The 27,183-nt window shown below is 37.9% G+C and overlaps 1 protein-coding gene across 7 annotated transcripts in view; it reads left to right on the top strand.

Moving 5' to 3' along the window:
• Positions 1 to 3,828: 3,828 nt before the first annotated feature.
• Positions 3,829 to 27,183, top strand: part of LOC142861045 (zinc finger protein 248-like) — a 29,301-nt gene continuing 5,946 nt past the window's right edge. The window contains exons 1-7 of one of the 7 annotated variants that reach the window (XM_076010274.1): positions 3,829 to 4,294; positions 4,992 to 5,093; positions 5,189 to 5,231; positions 5,740 to 5,763; positions 6,636 to 6,703; positions 19,379 to 19,505; positions 19,780 to 19,875. In XM_076010274.1, coding sequence (XP_075866389.1) covers positions 6,701 to 6,703; positions 19,379 to 19,505; positions 19,780 to 19,875 — 226 coding nt within the window. In that variant the 5' untranslated portion in view covers positions 3,829 to 4,294; positions 4,992 to 5,093; positions 5,189 to 5,231; positions 5,740 to 5,763; positions 6,636 to 6,700. Of the gene's footprint in view, positions 4,295 to 4,991; positions 5,232 to 5,739; positions 5,764 to 5,810; positions 6,704 to 19,378; positions 19,506 to 19,779; positions 19,876 to 27,183 lie in introns of those variants that run through there. The other 6 variants (XM_076010272.1, XM_076010270.1, XM_076010273.1 and 3 more) reach the window with 6 other exon arrangements.

The raw sequence follows: 27,183 nt of genomic DNA, 5'->3' as shown, positions 1-27,183 counted from the left end.
TGGAATACAACTCAGCAATAAAAATGAACGAACTAATACCTCACACCACAATATGAATAAATCGTAAGTGACGTTCGCTGAGTCAAAGAAGCTAACCCCCTAAGCTGCATAACACTACAGTTATTTGAGAGTCTGATAAATGTAAAATTATGGGACAGAGAACAGATTAGTGGATGTCAAGGGCTGGGGGAGAAAGGAGGAGTTGAGTAACCCTGGATTGCCAAGGGAATTTCTATGGTAGTAGATCTGTCATGGGTGGTACCGCTCTGATGGACACTTGCCTGCGAATTCATCAAAAGCCACAGACCTTGGCTCAGTGTGGTGGTTTATGACTGTGATTCTAGCACTCTGGGAGGCTGAGCCTGGAGGATTGCATGAGACCAGGAGTTTGAGATCAGCCTGGACAACACAGCCAGACCTTGTCTCTGCAAAAATCCACAAACAGTAGCCGGGTGTGGTGGCGCATGCCTGTAATCTCAGCTACTCAGGAGGCTGAGATGGGAGGGTTGCTTGAGCCCAGGCATTCAAAGTTGCAGTGAGCTATTATTATGCCACTGTACTCCAGCCTGGGCAACAGACGGAGATCACTGTCTCAAAAACAAAACAAAACAAAAAACACGCAGAAAAAACAAAAACGACAAAACCAAACCCCCAAAAAACAAAACACACACACACACACACACACAGAACTGCACACCACCAAGAATAAATTTAACTCTATTAAAATGAAAAGGTCAAACAGGGTATAGGTGGTATGCTACTGTGACAAATGATTCTATATTATAGATAAATGTACCACACAATCTGAATGAAAAGAGTGGAGGAAAGGACATTTTCAGAGGATACTGAAAGATTGACAATAAAAAGAACTGTACATAGATACTAGCCTAGTTGGTAAATTGTCACAAGGGTTAGCAATTTTAACCTACTCTACATGTATACCATTATCTCAGTATCTAAGTAAGAAGTTAAAAATAAGCAAGGAGCTGGGGAAAAGGCTAGAAGGAAGCCTGGATTAGAGTAAAAGATACCAGGGTGAATTCGTATTAACTTTAACGTATATACATGGATACAAAAACATAGACATAGTAATACAGATTACTGGCATGGGCTAGTAAACATACATTTATCTCTTAGCTCTGTCTGCTTAGTCTAGAAACAGGTACACCATCAACAGCAGTGATCACACCTGGAGCTCAGATCTTGAATTCTCTGATGAAAGGTGCCAGTGTTCCTTGGAAAAATGGCTAAATCTTGGGTTAGCACAGTGAAACATAAAGCAAGTCTGGGGTACCTTGTGGTGTCAGAAAGTAAGGAGTGCTGTAGTACAATGATAATCGTGTATTAAAAAGATCCAAAAGCTAACCTATGATAGCTCTCAATGCCCCAAACTGAAACAATTTGAGGAAAGTAATAACATAATAGCCCTAGATGAAATGAAAATTGTAGGGGGAAAGGAGCTGACCTAATCAAAGGAGCAACAACATGAATGAATCTTAAATGAATTCTGGTAAGTAAAAGAAGACAAGCCCAGAAGCTGCACAATATATAATTCCATTTATTTGACATTCTTAAAAAGTTAAATGTATAAGACAGAATAGAACAGTGGGTGCCAGGAGCTAGAGGAGAAAAGAGGGGTTGTCTAACAATGGTTAAGAACAAAATAAATGCCCACATGTCCATACTGATATAAATAAATGATTGAATAAATACATGTGTAAAATAAAATGTGTTCCATACAGAAGAATCCCACTTAATATAGAAGGAACAAGTAAAACAGAAAATCACCATTAAGAACACCACAATAATAATTGTTGTAGGTAAGATCCACCAAAGAAGACTAAAATAAGTGGAAAAATAAAAACAGGACTGTCCCTTACTCATTTACAAATTGATATTGCCAACAAAGCTCTCCTTTCTACTATTTAGCCACCCTGGAGGTCTTTTGGACATTATAAAATAATATGCCCATATGATCATAGTGTGCTAACAAAGTCAGGAAGACATACACAGAAGAATTTATGTTTGCTTTTGGGTAAAGTATGGTTGGTTTCAGGAGATGAGAGTGTGCTTTAAGTCTGGTATATAAGTAGCTTTTTAACATATAAACAATCTTCTTTTATTATCATTTAGCACTGAATTACTAGCTTATCTCTTTCCTTATTCCATGCTGGTCACAGATGTTATTTTAGTTTAGATCACTTTATTTTTTGTATTTCAAATAGTAGTTTGCATGTAAAAGTCACAGTGGTTTGATCACAACCTCTGGGTCACCACCAGAATGCTGGTTCCAGGCAGGAGAAACTGAGATAATAACTGTTAGGTCCAGAGCGGAGAGGGAGACACGCGGAGCTTCATGTGTAGCAAATGCTGTTTATTTGAGCATCTGGGTGCAGACGGGTGGAGGCCAAAAAGAGCGTCCACTAGAGAAAAGGGAGAGCCGGGGGTTTATAGGTTTGGATGGAAGTCTGGGGAGGGTGAATTTTTTGCTCTGAACATTAAGCGGTCTGCAGCCGCCTGCGGTCAGAGTGAGATTTACAACCTCTGGACTCCAGACCCCTACGCCTATTGTTTCACAGGCTTTGTGATCACTCTGAGTTTTCCATTAACCGCTTTCCATCCTATACATTCTTCCCTGCTCCCACCCAAAGCAAACCTAACAGTAACCTCCCAACCCACTGCACAAGACTGATTTCTAAAAGATGGAGCGTGGTGTATGTTAGGTTTGTTCCAGGTGAGAACTCTAAAAGCATGTATGGGACAAAATGCGGTTAATGGAAAACTGAGGTTTGTGAAACGATAGCGGCAGGAGTCTGGAAGAGTTTGCAGAGGTTATAAATTTAACAAACGGCTACACCCAACATTCCTATCCCCCTGATAAGGACGGAACTACCCTCCTCCCTTATGTCCACAGGATGAGACTGACCCAGAGGTCCCAGATATTGGTTATTAAAAACCTTTGTTATTACAATGGCTATTCTGGCCCAGGTACTCACTGCCCCCTGAGAAGCCCTCTATAAAACCTAAGGCTCTCCCCTTTTCTCTCGCAGATACTCTTTGGCCTCCACCCATCTACACCCAGATGCTCAAAATAAACAGCATTTTCCTGCACAGGAGACGTGTGTGTGTGTGTGTGTGTGTGTGTGTGTGTGTGTGTGTGTGTCTCTCTCTCTCTCTGCTCCCGACCAAACAGTGTACACATGGAAGGGGACACTCCAGAAATACACTGAACAATTTATATGCCAGATTCCGTTTGGAGTGTTTACAATGTAAACGCCTTTAATTCTCATCAAAACCCTGCCACTTGGCACTGCCACCAGCCCCAGGGCACCACCGAGGAGAGCGGCCAGCTCCCGCTGCGCATGCGCACCCGCTCTTGCCCCCAGGTAGGCCTTCCCCGGCCTTCAGACCCCGCGGGGAAGAAACCCTGGCCTCTGGGTCCGCGAGGCGAGGGGGCGCGCGTGGGCGCCGGAGCGTGGGGCGACGCCGAGGCGGACTGGCGCTGCCCGGGTGCGGGCGGCCGAGGCACCCGATGGAGCGGGACCCCGGCGCCGGCGGAGTTGAAGGGGCGGCGAGGCGGGGACGCCTCAGTCAGAAAGGGCGCGAGTACAGCGTGGAAACACCAACGCCCGCTTTGTAGGGCCCGCACACTTCCAGCCCCGAAACCTGCCCGGCAGCGCCGCTGCGTGGGCACAGGTAGGGAGTGCGCATGCGCGCCGCGTGCGCTCGGTCCCGAGGAAGGGGAGCGGTGCTGCGGGGCAGGGTGGCGGCGCGCGCGCATACTGCGTGTGACGTGTGCGCGACGTGCACTTGCGCATGGCGTTGTGGCGTGTGCGCTTTTTGTGCGCAGGGCCCCGGGGGCGGAGCTGCCGCGAGAACCTCTGCGCCAAGTCCGCTGGGAATGAATTAATGAGACAGAACGGCCGCCGCGAGATGCGTCTTCCTCTGCTATAAAATATGGACATCGGGAATACTTGCCGCCTTGGGCTGCTTTGAGCGCTTTCGTGTTTTTAGCTACTCCGGTGTTTATTTGGTGCGTGTAGTGCACGGAGCCCTGGGAGGGCCCCGGAAGACCGCCGTGGCTGCCGGCGCTTACACCGGTCCCTGGGGCCCGGTGTTCTCAGAGCGAGAGGGAAGGGCATGGCCGGCCTAGCCACCTAGCTCCTGTCCTGGCTCCGAAGTTAGTATTTGTTATGTGTTCATTTGCTGATATATATAGTCATGACACAGTATCCTGAAGCCATCGAAGTCTGTGTGCTGGTGGACGGTCTGGGACAAGTTTAAGAAGAGAGAGGTGAGCTGGAGCTGAGAGGGGTGGGAGATGTCACCTGTTTGAAGAGTTTGTGAGGGCGTGGTGGGCGTGAAAGGCTCACCAGCGACAGCTAAGGAAAGCCTGTCATCAGTCCTCCCTCAACTGCCCTACACCGTTAATGTCCCGTTCACTTTTCACCGAGGAGAGCTGCTGTTAGTGGCACATATAGAAGATGCTGAGGTTCCTGCTCCCGGCCTTGTAGACCCACAGGATGGTAGCGCAGGCAGGTCCTCTTCAGATGATCTGTTTTGACATTGTTTGGAAGATGGGGGTGGCGGGGAGTCTGAGAAGGTGACTCGCTCAGGTCATTTAATTTGTTAGTGACAGAACCAAGATTAGAAGTCGGATGTGCAGATTCCTGGGCCACTGCTGTCCATTTTGTTATTCTTTGATCAAAGTTAGTTTCTTATTAAAAGATCCTTTTTAGAAATTGTAAGCAAGTTAGAACAAACTTTTTAAAAAATTTATCTTGCCTTAAACACCCCCATCTCTTTTTCCAGAGGTTTCTTGGGTTATCAAACCTCAAGGGATCAAGGGTGTTAGCAGGTAAATTGGTAAACAATATGGCCTGAGGGTTTTTCCTACAGCAAATTTTGACAAATCCATTGTGTTTCCTCTTTTAGATTATTATCATTTGTTAAACTCATCTTTTCATGTTTTTAATTTTTCTGTGTCACAGAACCTAAATTGGTAATAAATCAATAAGAAACAAATGTTTACATTCACTCAGTGAAAAGTATCATGTCTAAGCTCAACAGATATCGGAGCCACACGTGGACACGTGAGTATCTTGTGTGTGGAGCTGTATAGGCAGGTGAATCCAGGAACTGCAAGGCAGGCCGTCTCTCCTGACATTCTTCCTTCCTTCTCCCTCAGCTCTCCCTCCTCCGCTAAAGAGCAGAAAATGAACAAATCCCAGGTAAGTTTTTGCTTATTTATTCCCACTTTGTTTTAAATGGATTTTCTGAATTTTATAGGATTTATATTGTTTCAAATGGAAAAATAGAAACAGGCAAAAATTTACATCAAGGGAAATAAAGCTAGAGTAGCAGATCCAAAGTGAGGCATTTAGCAAATTAGGTGCAGGATTTTTAATTTTACAGAATTATCTAAGTCATTTAAAGTTTTCTCTGATTTTTCTAATAACACCCCCAAAATAAATGCAGTAAATTGTCTATAATCATTTCTTGGTAGAAACAAAAAACACAGTACCTGAGAACTCGGTATGTATACTTTTCAGGGAACCAAACATTGAGGTTTAAGAGGCAAATCCTCTGATGGCCCTGCTTGATCTGGGAATAAAAATTTGAAGATGTGGAGTGATGGAGGGACTGCATGTCCTCAGAGCAACTCTCCCTAAGTGTTTGTGTCAGCTCATTTGTATTTCTAGGTTGAGTCACAGACAGTTCTCGCTTATGTTTCTGCAGCCTTGGTCCCTCACCACCGCTCACGTGAGTCAGTTCTGGAAAAGACCACTACAGTTGTAGTCAAGGCCAGTTGATGTTTTGTCATTCTGTTACTAGCTGTTTGGCAGCTTTTGATATTATTAACCACGGTCTCTGTTTTGAAAGTCTCCTCTATTGGTGTCTGAGATGCCAGCCTGCAGAGCGATCCTTTCCTAACTTTGATTTCCTCTCTAACTCTCAAGGAGATGTCTTTTCCGTTTGCCCCCAGACACTGCTTATCCCTGGGTTTCCATCCTTAGCCTGCTGCTCTTCTCAGTCTGTTTTTCCTGACTGGTTTCATGTGTTTTTTGTTTTTTTCTTAATGAAGTGCTTTTGAATTGGTAATATGTTAACATGTTTAAAGAAGTGATACAAAAAATCTAAGTAAAAATTTGCACTCCTGTTCTCTGTTCCTGTTGTTCCTCTAGATAGGGTGTCATTTACTTATGATCCAAACTGAGACATTTTTCACTAAGTGAAAGAGGTTCCATGAATAATTGTGCTGAGACGAGTGGCATATATTGGGACAATTCCAAACAAACTGGAATTGTTACCCTATGTACAACAGATACCTATTTTTTTCTAGTTTCTTATTTATCTTCTTAGTGTTTCTTTATCCAGGTAAAAGAATATATGTATGTTTATTCTTGCTGGTCCCTGCCCTTTACTTAAAAGTGAACATTATCCTTAGGGTTTCTCAACTTAAATGCACCTTGGCATCTTGTTAACATTCAGATTCTGATTTAGTAAGTATGGATAGGGCCCTCAATTCTGAATGTCTGATAAAAGTCCTGGCTGAGGCCTATTCTGCAGCTCAGGGATCCATCCTTGGAGTAGCAAACTTACACACTATTTTCCATTCTTCCTTTTTCATTTAGCAACATGTTCCAGAGATTTCTGTGACAGAACGTGGATTACCTCTTCTCTCTTTTGTCACAACTGCATGGTAACTTAAGTGTGGATGTCCATAGTTTATTAAACTACTTCTAACTTTTTGCTCTTATGAAGCATGTTGTAATGAATAAGCTTATAAATTTATAATTTTGTATGTATGTATAGGTTTGTATATTTGAATTCCCATGAGTTGATCAGCATAGTGGTACTGCCTTGTTCTAGTGTCATTTTGTTTTCCGTTTGGTAATGTATGAGAGTGCTTGTTTTTCCACAGCTTCTCCTATAGAATATGTGGTTCAACTTTTGGATTTTGGGCAACTGATAGTAGTATTGCATAAAATTTGCATCTACAGTTTTACTCACTATGAGTGAGGTTGGATATCTTTTCATGTGTCTAAGGGTGTCTTATATTTATTTTTCTTTGAATTATTAATATCTTTTGCCCATTTTTCTCTTAGGTTTCTGGTCTTTTTCCCCCAGTGTCTGGTTACCTCTGTGTATATTAGCAATAACACTGCTCATTTATTATGTGAGCTACAAACCATTATTTTCTGATATATTGTTTGTCTTTTAAAAATTGCTCATGGTGCTTTTTTCCCCCTGCAGAAATATTTTATTGTTTTTGTTGTCTAGTTTATCAATATTTGCTTTATGGCTTTGGACTTATTTTATAATAGCATTTGGAGGCATAGTTTGAAAGTCCTTCCCACTTCGTGATTATAAAGAATCTGCCCATGTATTCTAGTACTTTTATATGTTTTAATTTTTAATCCGTTTGGACTTTACCTTGGTATGCAAGAACTGAACAATTAAATTATCACAATATCCTTCTATTTACCACTTCTACCCTGTGTGTTGATATATTTTTTCCTCCTCCCTGTGTTCTGAACCCCACAAAACATCTTTAGTATTGTGGCTTTAGACAGTTGGTAGGCTTTTATATTTATTGAAATATTTGCCTTTTCCTGTGCTCTCACTCCTTCTTACAGTTTCATGATTCATCTCTAACCTGCAGTGTAGACAGGGTACTCTAATAGTACTTCAGCAAACTATAAAATCATTTGAAAACATCCAAAAATATAAATTCCAAGTAGAAACAGTATACAAATTTGTGTTCTTTTATTTTAAATATTATAATTTCTACTTGGAATGAATTATTTTTTCTCAAAACAGAGTCACAAAGAAAGCAGTGACCTCAACAAGAAACTAAAACTGCGTCTTGAAATCAGAGAAACTAGAACAAAATCATTAGAATATAACCAGGAAGACAGGATAAAATACCTGTTTCTGACACAGGGAAAAATAAAATTCTTCATGCTTCATGTTTCAGTTTCTTACATATGTTGAGTACTTATTTTTTTTAATAACAAAATATTTACTTCATAAAAATTACATCCTTACATGTGGTTGCTCATGTCTGTAATCCCAGCACTTTGGGAGGCTGAGGCAGGAGGTTCACTTGAGGCCAGAATTCGGAGACCAGCCCTGGACAGCATAGTTTGACCCCACCTATACAAAAAAAAAAAAATAGCCAGGTGTAGTGGCACACACCTGTAGTCCTAGCTACTTAGCAGGTTGCAGTGAACTGTGATCATGACACTGTACTCCAGTGTGGGTGGCAGAGCAGGCCCTGTCTCTAAAAAATAATTACATACATATATTTGTATATATATAAGAAAAGATTCCATGATACAAGTGTAAGATGCAAGTTAAAAATTGAGAGAATTATATAACAAATTTTTTTCCTTCTTTTATTTTTTCCAGCATATTGTGGGGGTGCAAATGTTAAGGTTACATATATTACCCTTGCCCCTCTCCCCCATCGAGTCTGAGCTTCAAGTGTGTCCATCCCCCAGTTGGTGCGCATCATACTCATTATGTATGTGTATACCCATTTATATAACAATTTTTAAAAATTTCAGTCCATATTAAATATAATACAAATAAAAAGGGTAAATTGAAATCCATTAAAAAGAGCAAAGTAGTCGAATAGTAGGCAAAGGATATGAGTACGCAACTGACTGAAGAATAAATGAAAATGGCTATTTTAATAATCCTTAACTGAAGGTTTTTTTAATTTAACTTTCTATTGTGAGATAATTGTAGATCCACATTCGTTTGTAAGAAATAATATACAGGGAAATCCTGTGTACCCTTTACATAGTTTTTCCTAGTAATAACATGCAAAACTGTGGTACTGCCACCAATCTTACTCATATTTCCCCAGTTTTACTCATTCGTGTATGCACACGGGTGTGTAGTGTTGGTTATATGTGGTTTTTACCATGTGTGTAGTTTCATGTATTCACCACCACAGTCAAGATACAGAACAGTCCATCACCAAGAAGATCCCTCCTGTTGCCCTTTCATAGCCATACCCACGTCCATCCTGGCCTTGTCATTCCCCCACCCTCACTCCTACATCCTCATCCCTAAACCCTAGCAACTACTAATCTGTTTCTGTTCTTTCAAAAATATTATAGAAAAGGAATCATGCAGTATGTAACCTTTTGGGATTAGCTTTTATCACTTCTCTGGTGATTCATCCAGGTTGTATGTGTATCAATAGTTCATTGCTTCTTGTTACTTACTAATATTCCATGATGTGAATGTACCACAGTTTAACCATTCACCTGTTCAAGAGCATCTGGGTTATTTCCAGTTGTTGGCTATTAAAAATAAAGCTGCTATGAATATACCATCTTACATTTCCACCAGCAATGTGTGCATGATCCAGTTTCTCTCCATCCTTGCCATCATTTTGTATTATCGCTGTTCTTCTGTTTTAGCCATTCTGATGGGTATGTAGTGGTATCTCATTGTGGTATTAATTTGCATCAAAATCTTTTAGTGTATATTTGCTGTCTGTATATTCTCTTCATTGAAATAGTTCTTCATGTCTTTTAACTGTAGGAAAGAATATTAATTTTTTCTTGAACTCCTCCATAGATTTTTAGTTGGAGTGGTCTCCTATAACAATAGATAGATTAATAAGAGGAAAACAAACAAGTTTATTAACATGTATATTTTCATAACTACATGAGAGACCCCAGAGAATAAGTAGGAAGAAAGTGAGCCTTAAAACTGTGTAGAGAGATTCCTTTCACTCTGTTCTTCTTTTTTAAAATTGCTTTAGGTATTCTTGTGGCCTGTGCCTTCCATTGTAAGTTTCAGGATAAGCCAGCCTTTGTTTATAAAAGCCCTTGTTGGGATATTGATGGAAATTTCATCAAGATACTGATTTTAAGGGTAAGAAATTTATTGACTGACTCAATTAGTCATCTTTGTTAGCTAATAGCTTCCTTTCCCTGAATTTAGTGTTCCTTGTAATCTTACTTAATCCAGTCATTCATTCATTCATTCATTCATTTAACAACTATTTATGATTGTTCTGTGTCTTAATACATGTTGTTGAATTGCCAACTCTGTTCTAAGAGAATTGCTAAATTTTAAATTGCCCACTTGGAATAAGAGAACTATTTGGTACATAAGAAGTTTAAGGTTCCCCATGCTGAGCATTTGGGATAGAAGAAAATGACCCTGAAGTGCTTTGTTAGCCATTGCTTGTTGTATTACCTCATTTCAGCTTGCTTGTTAGTAAACTACAATGTCCTGCTGGAACTTCTCAGTTGGAGTAGTAGTGCCGCGTGATATTTTAGCTTTAGCTATAATTGGATATTAAAAACTTGGTTTATATATCCCTTAAAACTAACATAAGTTCTTCTAACTTGTGTTCTGAGTTACATAAGCACTTTCCTTTCCCAGTTTTTAAAAGAAATCCATTTAAACTCCCAGAATCATCTGCTGTGGCTTCTCCAAAAGCTATTTTATGCTGATCTCTTACATTAGTTTACCACTGTTACTTGTATGCTATTGTCCACTTTTGAATTCCTTTTTTTAAAAAACATAGATGATATTTTTGTCATTTTGATGGAGTATAAGAGTGATATCCTCTCTAGGGTTTGGCCTGCCTGAATGTTTTCGGGCTTCTTGCAAATGAGACTTTGCCTTTAGAAGGCTCTATCCAGATCCTTGCCCAGACTTTTCTCTGTTGTTTCTCTTGGAGCTACAGATGCAAAGTCAGGTTCTGACATTTGCATCCACTTGCATTCTTTTAGGGCTGTTGTTTTTTTATTTTATTTGTATTGGTATTTTGAAGGATGTATTTTTATTTTTGGAGTTTAGAAATTCCTTCTGCTCAGAGACATTTTGGTAAATATAGTTATTATCCTTTTTCTGATTGTTTCTTTTCCTGTGTTTTCCCCTGGAATTTCTTCAGGTATAATATTATATCTCCAGAATCCATCATTTGTGTTCTTAACTTGTTTATCTTCATTTCCATTTTTCTTTTTGTACTATCTTCCATGTTCATTCTATTTCCAAGCCTTATTTTAAGGTCTTTTCTTCCTTTTTTTATTTTATTTTTTATTTTTTTTTTACATTTTCACAATTTGGGAACCATGTTTTTAATTTCTCAGTACTCTTTCTTTCTCTCTGATGGTTTCTGTCATTGTAGGCTATTCTCAGTTTAGATGTAATAGTCTTAAAAATATGTTTGAGGATGTTAGAATTATATTGATTTTGGTTTCTTAGCATTTACTTCTAGTCATCTTGATACTTATACTTTATGCTATTGATTTCCTCAAATATCTGGTGTTTGTTTTCTGTTCCATGTATAAACGTGAAGAAATAGTTTGATCAGCACAGGTAGCTAATGTGAATTTACTCAGCTGATGAGAAACCTGTCCTCTATTATTCTCTCCCACAATGGAAAGGCTCATTCAAGGACAGTAGGTAAATTGGTAAGGAAACATACATAGATTAGAAATATAACAGGCTTCCCACCAGAACCCACAAAGATTTCCCTACTCATTGCTATGCTTGAAATGGTCATTATGCCTCTGACTTCTGTTTGATCTTGCTGATTCTGTATCTTTCAGAAATTACTCAAAATTTTTCTTCTGCTGAGGTGCCTCTTTCCAGGAGTATTCTCCTGTCATTATATATTTATACCTTTATGTTTTGACACTGATTTTTTTGGAGTTAGGAGAGATACATATTTACCTCAGACTAGAAATGTCAATTCTTTTTAGCTTTTTATTTTGAAAAATTGCAGACTCACACAAAAATAAGAAAATCGTATATTAATCCCCATGTACCCATTTTCAGCTTCACCAGTTATCAACTCAGAGCCAATACTGCTTCCTTTTTACTTTCATCCATTTCTGCTGAGATTATTTTGAAGCAAATTCATGATAAATTATTTTCTTTGTAAATATATTGTTATGGATCTTTAAAAGATGTGGTCTCTTTTTCTTAACCTTTAGTATGAAAATTTTCAAACAAAATAAACACCAATATAATTTTTACCTAGATTTATCAGTTAACATTTTTGCCTTGTTTTATCTCCTCCTATATATATATATTATTCTGAAATGTATTTGAAAATAAGTTATAAACATTATAACACTTTCCCCTAATTACATTTCTTCTGAATAAGGACATTTACTCACCTAACCACAATACCATTATCATGCTAAGAAAATTTATAGTTATCCATAATATCTAAATCCACTGTACTGTAAACTTTCCCAAAATGAGACAGTATTTTTAAATAAGAAATAACTAGCCAGGTACTATGGTAATCTCACTGGTAATCTCAGTGAGTGAGGAGGCTCAGGCAAGAGGATCACTTAAGCCCAGAAGTAAGCAATATAGTGAGACCCTGTCTCTTAAAAAAAGAAAAGAAAAGAAAAGAAAAAAAATTAGGCATGGGGGGGTGTACCTGTATTCCCAGCTACTCAGGAGGTTGAGGTGAGAGAATCACTTGAGCCCAGGAATTTGAGGCTGCAGTGAGCTATGATGGTGCCACTGTACTCCTGCACTTCAGCCTGGGCAACACAGCAAGACCCTATCTCTTTAAAAAAAAAAAAAAGAAAGAAAGAACTAAGTTATTATTGGAAGAGGTTATAGTAAGGAACCATATCCACAAAATATGTACATGTAATAGTAATCATTTAAAAATATCTCCCCCTAATTTTTTACTTAAAACAGTCTCAAACCTGCAGAAAAGTTGAGAGTATAATATAGTGAAAACTTGACTATACTTCACCTAGATAAACCAATTATTAACTAATTACCACATTTGCTTTTTCTACTGAGCTATCTATTCTATACCCTTTTGCTGAACCTTTTGAAAATAAGTTGTGTAAGCATCATGACACTTCGGCATGTTTCTCCTGAGAACAAGGTTTTCCTTATATTGAGATGGTATTATTTAGGGTACACTCCAAATTGAAATTTCTCCAGATGTTAAAAAATGTATTTTTTTCCAAGGCATTGTCCAATGAATGATGTCACAGTATGTTCAGTTCTCATGTCCTTTTACTTTTCTCTAATCTAGAGCAGATTCCTGCCCTTTTTGTCTTTCCTGAAATTGACATTTTTAGTCTAGAGAATCTGAACCTGTCTGATTACGTCAGCATGGTTGTTTCATGTTAAACATTATTGGCTGGTATACTACATAGGTGATGATGCTGGGTTTTCATTTCAAGGGTATTCTTCCCAACAACTTCACTTATCCAGTGTTTTTAGCATCTACTGATAATACTTTGTCTCAATTAGCTCTCATACTGGTGGTTGCAAAATGATGATTTTCACATTTTCTCATTCCTTCTACATTTATTAGCTGGCTTTCTCATACAAAAATGCTCTTATATAGCTGCATTCATTCCCTTATGTTGTTTTGTCATAAGTTACATCTTTGTACATTGTATGCCCAATAACATAGATTTAAAATTACCATTTATGCATTTGTCTTAAATTCCTTTAGGAAGAAAAAACTGGAGTTCCAAACCCAAATACAAAATGCTGGCTTTTGTGCTTATATAGTTAACCTTTACCAGAGATCTTTATTTCTTCATACAGCTTTTAGTACTAAGATCTTTTCATTTCAACCTGAAGGATTCCATTCAGTATAATATTTATTTCCTGTAGGGCAGGACTTGTAATAATGAACTCTCTCAACTTTTGTTTATCTGGAATGATATCTTAATTTCTCTTTCCTTTTTGAAGAATAGATTTGCCAGTTTTACGATTCTTAGTTGGCAGTTTTTTTGGTTTTGTTTTTTCCTCTTACAGTACTATAAAGATGTCATCCCACTGCTTTCTGGCCTCCATGGTATCTTTAACATTCATTGTTTTTATTTGGCTTTTGACAGTTTGACTATAATGTGCCTTAGTGAAATCTCTTTGAGTTTTATTCCTTGGAGTTTGTTGAGCTTTCTGGGTATAAGATCTGTGTCTTTAATAAAGTTTGGGTAGATTTTAGCCATTATTTCTTTAAATATCTTTCTGCCTCTTTCCCTCTTCTTCTGGGACTCCTGTAATGTATATGATAGCCCACTCAAAGGTCCATTAGGGTCTATTCATGTTTTTTTTTTCTTCTTCTTCTTCTTCTCCTTCCTGTTCTCCTCATACTAAATTGTTTCAGTTATTCTGTCATCCAGTTCATGAGTCTTTCTGCTGTCTGCTCAAATGGGCTATTGAATCCTCTAGTGAATTTTTTACTTCACTCATTTTATTTTTCAGCCTTATAATTTCTATTTTTTTAATATATAACTTCTAAGTTAGTTTATACATTGTTTTCCTCATTTCCTTTAGCTTTTTGTCCATGATTTTCTTTACCTTTTTGAGCATATTTAAGACAGTTTATTTAAGGTCTTTATCTAGTCCAATGTCGGGGCTTCCTCAAGGAGGGGTTTGTTTTTTTCCTTTGAGTGGGCTATATGTTCTTGTATCTTTTAATACCTTTTACTTTTTTGTTGAAAACTGGACATTTGAATAATGTGGTAACTGGAAATTAGATTCCTACCCTTCCCCAGGGTTTGCTGTTTTTCATTCTTGAAGGCTGCATTTGTCTATTAGTTTAATAGCCTTTCCATACTATTTCTGTAAAGACTTGTTTCCTTGTTGTGTGTGGTCTAAGTCTCTGTTCCTGGGCTTGTATTGAGCTAATGTTTTTACAGAGATTTCTTTGAATACCAGTTGCTAAAAAGAACAGCAAACAAACAAAAACCCCACTTCTCCCTGTGTTGGCAGCTTGGCTCTAAGCTGAGGTGTTCTTCAATGCTTACTTAGCCAGGCTCTTTATAGCCTGCTTTAGCCTTCACATCCTGATCACGCTGAACATAGAGGTCTGCCAGAGGTGACAGCTTAGGTCTTCTTAAGGCTTGTGGGTTTCCATCCTGCCCTAGGTATATACATTGCTTTCCACATTCCCCAGTATCTGGGGTTTTTTGAAAGCTCTGATTTCACAAAGAATCTTTCCCCCAGTTTTCTTCCCAGGCTTCAGGTAGCATACTGTATATCTCAACCATAATCTTTTGCCCCAGGTGGCTGCAGGTAATTTGTTCCCCTTACAATATTTTCAAACAATGCCTGTTTCTTTTCTGCCCTAAGTGAGTTCTGAGTTAGGTGAAACAGAAGCGAGCGTCTTACATCTGTTCTTCAGGTAGTTCCCACACAGGTTAGAACAGACAAACACAATTTTGTGAATAAGGTCTGCTATGATCCCTCCAGAATCAAGGACCAGGGTCCCACACTTGGAGCATGGGCTGCCATCTCAAGGCTGCCACCAACCAAGGAGGGTTGGGTAACCTAGGAGGGTTGTAGCAAATAGAAATGCCACAAAGCTTTCCTATCATTTTGAAGCTGTCTTTTTCTTGATTCAGCATTCACTTGGTTGCAGTGAGCCTTTGACCTTCTTAGAGTTGTGACAAAGTTTATTCTGACAGTTCCTGCTTGTTGTTTGATGTCTCCGAGAGGGCCCTGAGCATCATGCTGCCCAATTCTCCATTTTGCTGGCATCACTCCACTTCATTAATCTTGTCCTCTTATTTGTTCAGTATTTTTACTAATAAACTTTTCTGCTTTAGAAGAGTTTTAGATTTATGGAAAAGTTGTGAAATAGTAGAGAGTTCCCATATACATCCCCACAGACATAGTTTCTTCTGTTATTAACATCTTAATACAGTACATTTGTCACAACTAATGTGACAATATTGATTTATTAAGTAATGACTACTTTATTGAGATTTTCTTAATTTTTCCTTAATACAATTTTTCTATTTCAGGATATCCATATTCTATTTAGTTATCTTGTCTCCTTAGACTTCTTGACTGGAACAGGTTCTCAGACTTTCTTTGTTTTGATGACCTTGATAGTTTTGAAAAGTATAAATCCAGTGTTTTGTAAAATGTCCCTCAGTTGATATTTTTCTGCTGTTTTTCTCAGGATTAGACTGGGGTTAGAGTTTCTTAGAGGAAGACCACAGAGGTAATGTGCCATTTGGTAACATCATATCAAGGGAAAATGCTATCAACTTGACTTATCACTGTTGATATGTTACTGTTAGTTACCTGGTTGAGATAGTGTGGTCACATTTCTTCACTGTAAAGTTACCCTTTCTTCCTCTGTTTTCATACTATATTCTTTGGAAGGAAGTGGAGAGTTATACCTCCTTGATGGCAGAGTATCCACATAAATTGTTAGTAATTCTGCATAGTAGATTTATCTGTTCTCTCCCATTTATTTAATCATTTATTTATTTTTTATTTATTTATACATTATCATATATTTATATTATGAGTAGTTTAGATTTAACCCTTCTAATAAATGTCATTGTATCTCATTTTGGTATCCATAATGGCAAATGATATTGAATGTTTATTCATTATTTATTTGCTGTATGTATGTCTTTGTTTACGTGTGTTCAGATCTTTTGCACATTTTTCAAGTGGGTTGCTTGTATATTTATTATTGAGTTTTGAGAGTTCTTTTGTATATTTTGGATATAACTCCTTTATTAGACATGTGTTTTGTAAATATTTTCATCCAGTCTTTGGCTTGTCTTCTCATTTTTGTAGAAGGGTCTTTTGGAGAACAAAATATACATTTGATGCTATACATTTCCCTATATATGCTACTTTCTCAGCATCCCACAAATTTTGAACACTGATATTTTCATTTATATTTCATTTAAAATATTTAAAAATTTGAGACTTCTTCTTTGGCCTATAGATTATTTATAAGTATATTGTTTAGTTTTCAAGTTTTAGAGGGATTTTCTAGCTATTTCTTGCTTTATTGGTTTCTGTTCAATTCCATTGTGGTCTGAAAACCTACTTTGTATGATAGCTATTTCTTCAAGTTCATTAAGGTGTGTTTTATAGGCCAGAATATGGTCTATGTTGGTGAATGTTCCGTGTGAGTACAAAACACTGGATTTATACTTCTCAAAACTGTCAAGGTCATCAAAACAAGGAAAGTCTGAGAACCTGTTCCAAGCAATAGAATGTATATTTTATTGATTAGAGTGGGAAGTATTTTATAAATGTCAGATCAAGTTGATTGATAGTGCCATTCAGGTTATCTATATACTTACTGATTATCAGCCTGCTGATCTATCAGTACTGACAGAGGAGAGTTGAAGTCTCCAGCTGTGGTATAGATTTCTAAGCTTTCCTTTCAGTTCTGTTTTTACCTTATATATACACTTTGACAGTCTTTTGTTAGATGCATACATGTTTCAGATTTTGTTTTCTTTTTCGAATATGATTTTGAAACCATCTAATTAGCTCTTAATTCCAGATATTTTATTTTTCAGCTCTAGAATACCCATTTTATGCCTGTATATATATATATATATATATGTATGGTCTATGTTGGTGAATGTTCCATGTGAGTACAAATAAAATGATAGAATGTATATTTTATTGTTTAGGGTGTGTGTCTATGTATACATGTATAATAGGTCCTCAAGACCATACCCAGGTCTAATGATTCCCTGGGACGACTCAGCATATAGTGAAAAGAGACAAAGCAAAATCAGCAAGATTCTAAGTCTTCTCCCAGTGGAGTCTCACAGAACACACTTAAGTCCTCTAACTGTGACATATGACAACATATCTGAAATGTATACCAGGGAAGCTCAGTAGATAGTTGGTGTCCAGAATTTTGATCAGGGGCTGATCACATAGGTACTCTTGGCCTGGCACATACCAAAATTCTAGACTCCCAGAAGGAATGCACATATTTTGCATAAACCATATTGTTTACACAAACAGTTCAGGCTCAGTGAGCCATTCTTATCAGAAAATTATAAGAACCCCCCTGAAATCCAAGTTTCCAGATGCCAGTCAAACATGATCACTTGCTATCCTTTCAAAGGATAGCAGTTTCAGGCCTTCTCTATTAACCCTTTTTCTGTACAACACACATACCATACACTGTTGAACTTCTCCCATCTTCTTGTTTATTTTCATATTTTCCTTTGTTTTATGGAACATATTAATCATTCATTTTGAAGTTCTTGTTTATTAATTATGGTGTCTGGGTAACCTATGTGTCTGCTTTTGTAATCTGTTTTTTTTCTTGGTCCCTTTTTCTTTACATACCATGAAATTTTTTACTAGATGCCAAATATTGTGTTTAAAACCAAAAAAAATTATTAAAGGCTCCAGAAAATGATCTCTTCAAGCATAGAGGATTCAGTCTTTTCTCTGATGGGCAGATAGACTGCAGGGCAGTCACTTTAATCAGTCATGTGTTGAGTGTGATCAGGGCCTGTGCCATATTCACCTCAATCCCGTTATTTATTTTAACAACTGAAAGTATTAACTTCCTTGATGAAACTTGATAATGTAAAAGATAATGTGAAAGAACTGACTTTTCCCCTGAAACTCTAGTCTACCTTTTACACACTGCTACTTCCTACGATGTCCAATTTAATAACTGTGAATATATATTTCTTCTTTTTTTTTTTTTTTTTTTTTGAGACAGAGTCTCGCTTTGTTGCACAGGCTAGAGTGAGTGCTGTGGCGTCAGCCTAGCTCACAGCAACCTCAAACTCCTGGGCTCAAGCAATCCTTCTGCCTCAGCCTCCCGAGTAGCTGGGACTACAGGCATGCGCCACCACGCCCGGCTAATTTTATATATATATATTAGTTGGCCAATTAATTTCTTTCTATTTATAGTAGAGACGGGGGTCTCGCTCTTGCTCAGGCTGGTTTCGAACTCCTGACCTCGAGCAATCCGCCCGCCTCGGCCTCCCAGAGTGCTAGGATTACAGGCTTGAGCCACCGCGCCCGGCCTATATTTCTTCTTATCAGGTCATAAGCACTTTGAGAACAGGAACCATTTTGTTTTCATCAATACCATTCACAGCACTTAGGACAATTCTAAGCCCTTAGTGGAAACTGAATTTGTACAAGATATTTTGTATTATTCTTTTATTTATTTATTTATTTTTGAGACAGAGTCTTACTCTGTGCCATGGCGTCAGCCTAGCTCACAGCAACCTCAAATTATTGGGCTTAGGCGATCCTCCTACCTCAGCCTCCCAAGCAGCTGGGACTACAGGCATGCGCCACCATGCCCAGCTAATTTTTTCTATTTTTTAGTAGAGATGGAGTCTTGCTCTTGCTCAGGCGGGTCTCGAACTCCTGAGCTCAAATGATCCAATCCACCCACCTCAGCCTCCCAGAGTGCTTGGATTACAGGCGTGAGCCTCCCCATCCAGCCTGTATTATGCTATATAGTATAGCACAAAGGGAGATATCCTATATGTCATTTTTCAGTAAACTATAAAGAGATTAGTTCTCTTAAATCTTTTCTACATTATTTAGTTATGACTACTTCATATTGATAAGGAATATACTGTTACAGGAACAAGTGTCATTCACGGATGTATGTGTGGACTTCACCCAGGAAGAATGGTCTCTTCTGGACCCTGCTCAGAAGATATTATACAGAGATGTGATCCTGGAAAATTATAGCAACCTTGTCTCTGTAGGTAAGGATTTTTTCCCCACATGGCGGCCAATAGCATCCATTTCTTAGTTGCTCAAACATATGAATGCCCTGTAGTTTTCTGATTTGAAGCTTGAGATTCAAGGCTCTAGGATGACCAATACCTTTTGGCCCCCATGAAGAATGTCCTCTTCCCTCCTTAGGGATTGGTTCATTTGTGTACCTTCCTTGAGCTCCTGGAGCTATATCTTTCTTCTCTATCATTTTTTTCTGCTTTTGAAGCTTTAGCCCAGTCCTGTGTTATTTTCTCTTAACAGGGCATTGTGTTACTAAGCCAGAAGTGATCCTCAAGATAGAGCAAGGAGAAGAGCCCTGGATCTTAGAGAAAGGATTCCCAAGGCAGTGCTATCCAGGTGAGTTAGTGAGTTCAAGGCAGATGAAAGCCAGAGGAAATTAGAAAATAGATCATTGGTTTAGGGTTTGTCACCTTTGCAATATTTTTAAGAAATTTCTACTTTTAGTCTCAGACCTTTGGAAATAACGAGGGATACTTGGTCCACATCCCTATTACCTTGTCATTCCTCCATACATTACTCTCACTATAATGCTTTTCCTTTTCCTTCGACATTTTCAGAATGACTTACCTCTTAGGCTTAGTGGGCCACATATAGTCTTGGTTGCTGTTGCTGCTGTTCGTTTTTCTTACTGTTTATTCCTCTTTTTCCTTCTCTTCCTCTTTCTCATTCCTCTCTCTTTCTTTCCTCTTCCCTACTGCTACTTCCATCTTTTTCCCTTTAAAAATGTAAAAATGTTGTTAGCTCAAGGGCCATTGCCTTGCCGTCATAGTTTGCCAATCCCTTTTCTAGAGTGTGGTTGTATATAGGTCAGAGTAGTCCTGGAACAGTACCACCTTTAGAAGGCATTAAATTCCTCCATTAGAGGAGATTGAGGAGGAGCAACTGTGCACTATACAAAAACCAGAGAGTCTAATTCCCAGGAGTCAAATAAGGTGCATCCTGCTGTCCTAATGCTGCCTTAAATGGCAGCAGTGGGCTCACTGTACGAAACCTCTTACTGGTCTCTTCATGATCTCATTGTTATTTTCCATTCAAAACCATCTTCTCCATCTCTTTATATTCTCTCTCTTCACTGATACCATTCAAAAGCAGAATTATGTGTTTTCTGATTCCTAACTTGATCTCATTCTTCATTAGTTATTTTTCTTTTTAACCAAATCATTTGATTTATCATCACTAGCCTGACAAAGGAACCTATAGTTGCTACTTAATGAATGAAAATCCCCTTTTATTGACTATTACATTGTGGTCTTATTCTGCCTGTCTTAAAATTTTTTTCTTTCTGCTCTGGAGAATTTATATTAAATAAACCCCATCCTATATATTAAATTTTGTTTATATTTTCTCACTTATATGAAATTTTCATTCTTGTTTTCTTTGCCTTTTTTCAGATAATTAATATTGCATATAAAATGTTTAGACATTGCATGGTGCATGGTAATGGCTTATTGGTGGTATTTCACTTGTTTTAAGTTAGAGCTCAGTGTTTTACTATAAGTTAAATTGTTCATATTGTATGACTGAATTACTGGTGGTTGTATGCCAAGAACTCAGGCCTGATCATATGGCTGCTGATTAGGGGTTCTCTATTGAGATTTTTGTCTCTAAAAAAAAAAGGCCCTTTCTTACTTTGCCTAAATCTGGTATTTTGATAATTACTTTGTTGATTGTCTGGGGAGCCAGATTTAGGAGAGGCCATTCTTTTTCATTCAGTCAGATAGCATTCTGTGATACTCTTTCTACATGCACATTCCTATTTTTGTCCTCATGTATAATAGCTCATCAGGTGCAGGTTGGAAATGATTTGCATGCACATTACTATGAAGAACCATTAATGTACTGCCTCCTCAGTGGGGTCAGAGGAGACAAGACTGTAGTAACATCTGCCAAGAACCAGATTCTGGTCACAGCAGAGGCTGTAGCATTGAGCAAGGTATTTATTTTATGTTACAATGAATGATATGGGCAGTAACTTCTAAAGGACAGAGAAAGTGGAGCCATGAAGTGGTAGGGATGCTGTAGATATTATTTGTTTTATTATTATTGTTTTTTTTTTATTTCAGAATATTATCAGGGTACAGATGTTTAGATTACATATATTGCCCTTGCCCCACCCAAGTTAGAGCTTCAAGCATGTCTATGCCGCAGGCGGTGCACATTGCACCCATTAGGTGTGAATATACCCATCCCCTCCTCCCCCACCCATCTGCCGGACGCGTGATGAATGTTATTAGTATATGTGGGCTTAAGTGTTGATCAGTTAATACCAATTTGATGGTGAGTACATGTGGTACTTGTTTTTCCATTCTTGTGATACTTCACTTAGTAGAATGGGCTCCAGCTCTATCCAGGTTAATACAAGAGGTGCTATATCACCATTGTTTCTTATAGCTGAATAGTACTCCATGGTATACATATACCACATTTTATTAATCCACTCATGTATTGATGGGCACTTCAGTTGTTTCCACATCGTTGCAGTTGCGAATTGTGCTGCTATAAACATTCGAGTGCAGATGTCTTTTTGTAAAGAATGTTTTTGTTCTTTGGGTAGATGCCCAGTAATGGGATTGCTGGATCAGATGGTAGTTATACTTGGGTCTCTTTGAGGTATCTCCATATTGCTTTCCACAGAGGCTGCACTAGTTTGCAGTCCCAGCTGTGTATGAATGTTCCTATCTGTCCACATCCACACCTACATTTACTGTTTGGGGACTTTTTTGATAAAGGCCATTCTCACTTGGGATACGTGATATCTCATTGTGGTTTTAATTTGCATTCTGATGATTTGAGATGTTGAGCATTTTTTTCATACGGTTGTTAGCCATTAGTCTATCTTTTAAAAGTTTCTGTTCATGTCCTTTGCCCACTTATTGATAGGGTTGTTTGATTTTTTCTTGCTGATTTTCCTGAGTTCCATATAGCTTCTAGTTATCAGCCCTTTATCGGATGTGTAATATGTGAAAATTTTCTCCCATTCTGTAGGTTGTCTATTTGCTGTCATGATAGTTTCTTTGGCTGTGCAGAAGCTTTTTAATTTGATCCGATCCCATTTATTTATTTTTATTGTTGCTGTGATTGCCTTTAAGGTCTCTTTCATAAATGTTTTTGCTTACACCATTGTGTATAAGAGTTTTTTTGACATTTTCTTATAGAATTCTTACAGTTTCACACCATAGGTTTATGTCTGTTATCCACCATGAGTTAATTTTTGTGAGAGGTGAAAGGTGTGGATCCTGTTTCAGTCTTCTATATGTGACTATCCAGTTTTCCCACTACCATTTATTGAATAAGGATTTTTTTCCCAGTGTATGTTTTTGTCTGCTTTCTCAAAGATTAGATGGCTATATGAGGATGGTTTGATATCTCAGTTCTCAGTTCTGTTCCATTGGTCTATGTCTCTGTTATTATGCTTGTCACAAGCTGTTTTAATTACTATAGCCGTGTAGTATAGCTTGAAGTCTGGTAAATTGATGCCTACCAATTTGCTCTTTTTTGCTTAAGATTGCAGGGTCTTCTCTGGTTCCATACGAAGCACAGTATTATTTTTTCTATATCTGTGAAAAATGATGTTGGTATTTTAATAGGGATTGCATTGCATCTGTAGATCATTTGGATAACGTAGACATTTTAACAATGTTGATTCTGCTGACCCATGAGCATGGTATGGTTTTCCATCTGTTTAAGTCCTCTACTATTTCCTTCCTCAGTGTTTCATAGTTCTCCCTGTAGTGCTCTTTTACCTACTTAGTTGAATATATTCATATGTATTTTACTTTTTTATTGCTATTGTGAAAGGTATTGCATTTTGATTTGGTTCTCAGTTTGACTGTTGTTGGCATATAGGAATGCTACCTATTTCTGTACATTGATTTTGTGACCTGAGACTTTGCTCCAGCCTGCTCCTCCCAGCAAGCACCACCTACTGACAGGGAGGTCACTCTGCACACCCTTTAAGTGTATCTACTGACTCATCATACTGGGTGTGGTCCAATCTCACCCACAAACACCACCTACTGGCTCAGGGACTTAACAGGGTATGTCATTAGTCAAACAAAAATCTAAAGGTAAGAAGCAACAGACTATCCAGATGGGAAGGAATCAGTGAAAGAACTCTGGAAGTCTGAAGAATCAAATGCAAAGCACACTCCCAAAAGGGAACACCAGATCTTTAGCAATTGACATCAACCACATTCAGGAAACTAAAATGACAGAAGAATTTTGAACATGGATTGTAAGAAAACTCAGTGATATGCAAAAAAAAAAAATGGATAATCAATGCAAAGAAACCACACACACACACACAAAAATCCAGGACTTGGAAGAAAAATTCACTAAAGAAATTGAAATATTAAAGAAAAATCAAACTGAACTCTTGGAAATGAAGAATTTGTTCAAGGAATTGCAAAACACAGTGGAAAGCCTCAAGAACAGGGTAGATCAAATAGAAGACAGAATCTCAGGGATTGAAGGTAACACCTTTCAATTAAATAAATCAATCAATCAATCACAGAGATCGAACAGAGAAATAAAAGAGCAAAGCCTAAAGAAATGTGGGATTATATGAAGAGGCCTAACGTGAGAATCATAGACATCCATGAGGGTGAAGAAGAAAATACACAAGGTTTAGATAAGTTATTTGAGGATATAATAGAGGAAAATTTCCCAGGCCTTGCTAAAAATCTAGATATCCAGGTACAAGAAGCTCAAAAGACTCCTGGGAGATTCATTGCAAACAGGAAGACACCATGACACACAGTCATCAAATTGACCAAAATAACCACCAAAGAGGCCCTCCTTTGAGCTGTAAGGCAAAAGAAGCACAGGTAAACAACAAAGGAAAACCCATCAGAATAACATCAGACTTCTCAACTGAAACCTTACAAGTAAGAAGAAACTGGGGCCCCATTTTCACTCTTCTCAAACAGAATAATGCCCTGCCTACAATCTTGTACCCTGCAAAACTAAGTTTTGTATATGAAGGTGAAATAAAGACCTTCTCAGACGGGCAAAGACTGAGGGAATTCATCAAGACAATACCTGCCCTCCAGGATTTACTTAAAACAGTGTTACACATGGATGAGCACAGTAAACATTCAGCAATGTAAAATCATCCAAAAGCTAAAGATCACAGACCAGCTACCACAGTGGCTCAAGAGAGAAAACAAAGCAACGAAGTTCAACTCAACAGGATGTACAGAAATCTACCCCATTTATCAATTCTCTCAATAAATGTGAATGGCTTGAACTGCCCACTGAAGAGACATAGGCTGGGTGAATGGATAAATACACATAAGCCAAGTATCTGCTGTCTTCAGGAAACACATCTAAACCACAAAGATGCATTCAGACTTAAGGTGAAGGGATGGAGAACAGTATTTCAAGCAAACGGAAGCCAAAAGAAAGCTGCCATGGCGTTTCTGATTTCAGATAACTTAGTCTTCAAATCAACAAAAGTGATGAAAGACAAAGAGGGTCACTATATAATGGTGAAGGGTACAATACAACAAGAAGACATAACTATTTTAAATATTTAAGCAGATAACTCAGGTGCATCCAGATTCATAAAGCAAATCCTACTTGATCTAAATGAATTGATAAACAGCAACACTGTAATAGCTGGAGACTTCAGAACTTCTCTGACAGAACAGGACAGATTCTCCAAACAGAAATTAAACAAAGAAACAATGGACTTAAACAGAACTCTGGAACAAATGGGTCTGACTGACATTTACAGAACATTCTACCCAAAAAACACTGAATGTACATTTTTCTCATCATGGAACATTCTCTAAGATTGACCATATCCTAGGCCACAATGCATGTCTCAAAAATTTTTAAAAATAGAAATTATACCATGCATCTTCTCAGACCACAGTGGAAAGAAATGAGAAATCAACTCCAACAGAAACTCTCTTCCCTACACAAAGTCATGGAAACTAAACAACCTTCTGCTGAACAATTACTGCATTAAGGAGTAAATCAAGATGGTAATCAAATGATTCTTTGAACTAAATGATACAGGAGACACAAGTTATCAAAATCTGTGGGACACAGCTAAAGCAGTCCTGAGAGGATTATTTATATCCATAAATGCCTACATCTAAAAGATGGAAGATCACAAATAAACAATCTAGTGAATCGTTTTAAAGGACTGGAAAAGGGTGAGCAAACCGGCCCCAAACCCAACAGAAGAAAAGAAATAACAAATATTATAGCAGAACAAAATGAAATTGATAACAAAAAACTATACAGAAGATTAATAAAGCAAAAAGTTGGTTCTTTGAAAAAATAAACAAAACTGACACTCCACTGGCTAGATTAATGAGATGCAGAAAAGAAAGTACTCTAATAAGCTCCATCAGGAATGAAAAAGGAGAAATTACAACTGATGCCAAGAAGATACAAAATATCTTGTATGAGTACTATAAAAATCTATATGCACATAAACTGGAAAATGTGGAGGAAATGGACAGATTCTTAGAAACACACAGCCTCTCTAGGCTCAATCAGGAAGAAATAGAATTCCTGAACAGACCAATATCAACTACTGAAATTGAAATAGCGGTTAAAATACCTTCCGATAAAGAAAAGTCCTGAACCAGGCGGTTTCACACTTGAATTTTACCAGACCTACAAAGAAAAACTGGTGCCTCTCCTGCAGCAATTATTCCACATCAAGAAGGAAGTATTCCTTCTCAACACATTTTATGAAGCCAACATCACCCTGACACCAAAACGATGAAAGGATGCAACAAAAAAAGAAAACTACAGACCAATATGCCTTATGAATATAGATGCAAAAATTCTCAACAAAATACTAGCAAACCAAATTCAGGTACTTATCAAAAAAATAATCCATCACAATGAAGTGGGCTTCATCCCAGACATGCAGGGATGGTTCAACATATGCAAACCTATAAATGTAATTCACCCCATAAATAGAAGCAAAAACAAAGACTATACGATCCTCTCAATAGACATGGAAAAAGCATTCGACAAGATTCAACACCCTTGTATGATAAGAACACTTATTAACAAAATAGGCATAGATGGGACTTAACTAAAAATGATACAAGCCATATATGACAAACCCACAGCCAATATCATACTGAATGGGGAAAAATTAAAAGCATTCCCACTTCGAACTGGAATCAGATAAGGTTGCCCTTTATCACCACTTCTATTCAACATAGGGCTGGAAGTCCTAGCCAGAGCAGTCAGACAAGAGAAAGAAATCAAGGGCATCCAAATAAGGGCAGAAGAGGTCCAACTATTGCTCTTTGTTCATGATATGATCTCATATCTAGAAAACCCCAAAGATTCTGCCATTCGGCTACTGGAATTGATAGTGGTTTGTTTTTTTTTTAATTAAGGGAAGCAGTAGTTCACTGAAGGATGTCCAGGTTCTAAGGATAGCCAAGGGTGGAATGCTTCTAGTTGAGTAAAAAGGTGTTTTGTTGGGAATGAGCTAATACCTGGCCAGAGTTGCACAGAGATACTTTTAGTGGACTTGCGGAATATTGGCTTGAACACTTAATGAGAATCAGTTGGTGTAAAGGTTTGTTTATCCTGTTTTGATTTGTTTTTGCCAGGATAATAACTTTAATCTGTTGGTCTTTGGGCCAATGAGCTCAGGGCTGT

The sequence above is a fragment of the Microcebus murinus genome, chromosome 14 (assembly GCF_040939455.1).
Source record: "Microcebus murinus isolate Inina chromosome 14, M.murinus_Inina_mat1.0, whole genome shotgun sequence".
Lineage (NCBI taxonomy): Eukaryota > Metazoa > Chordata > Mammalia > Primates > Cheirogaleidae > Microcebus > Microcebus murinus.
Note: the sequence above shows the minus strand (reverse complement) of the source record. Positions and strands in the feature narration are given on the sequence as shown.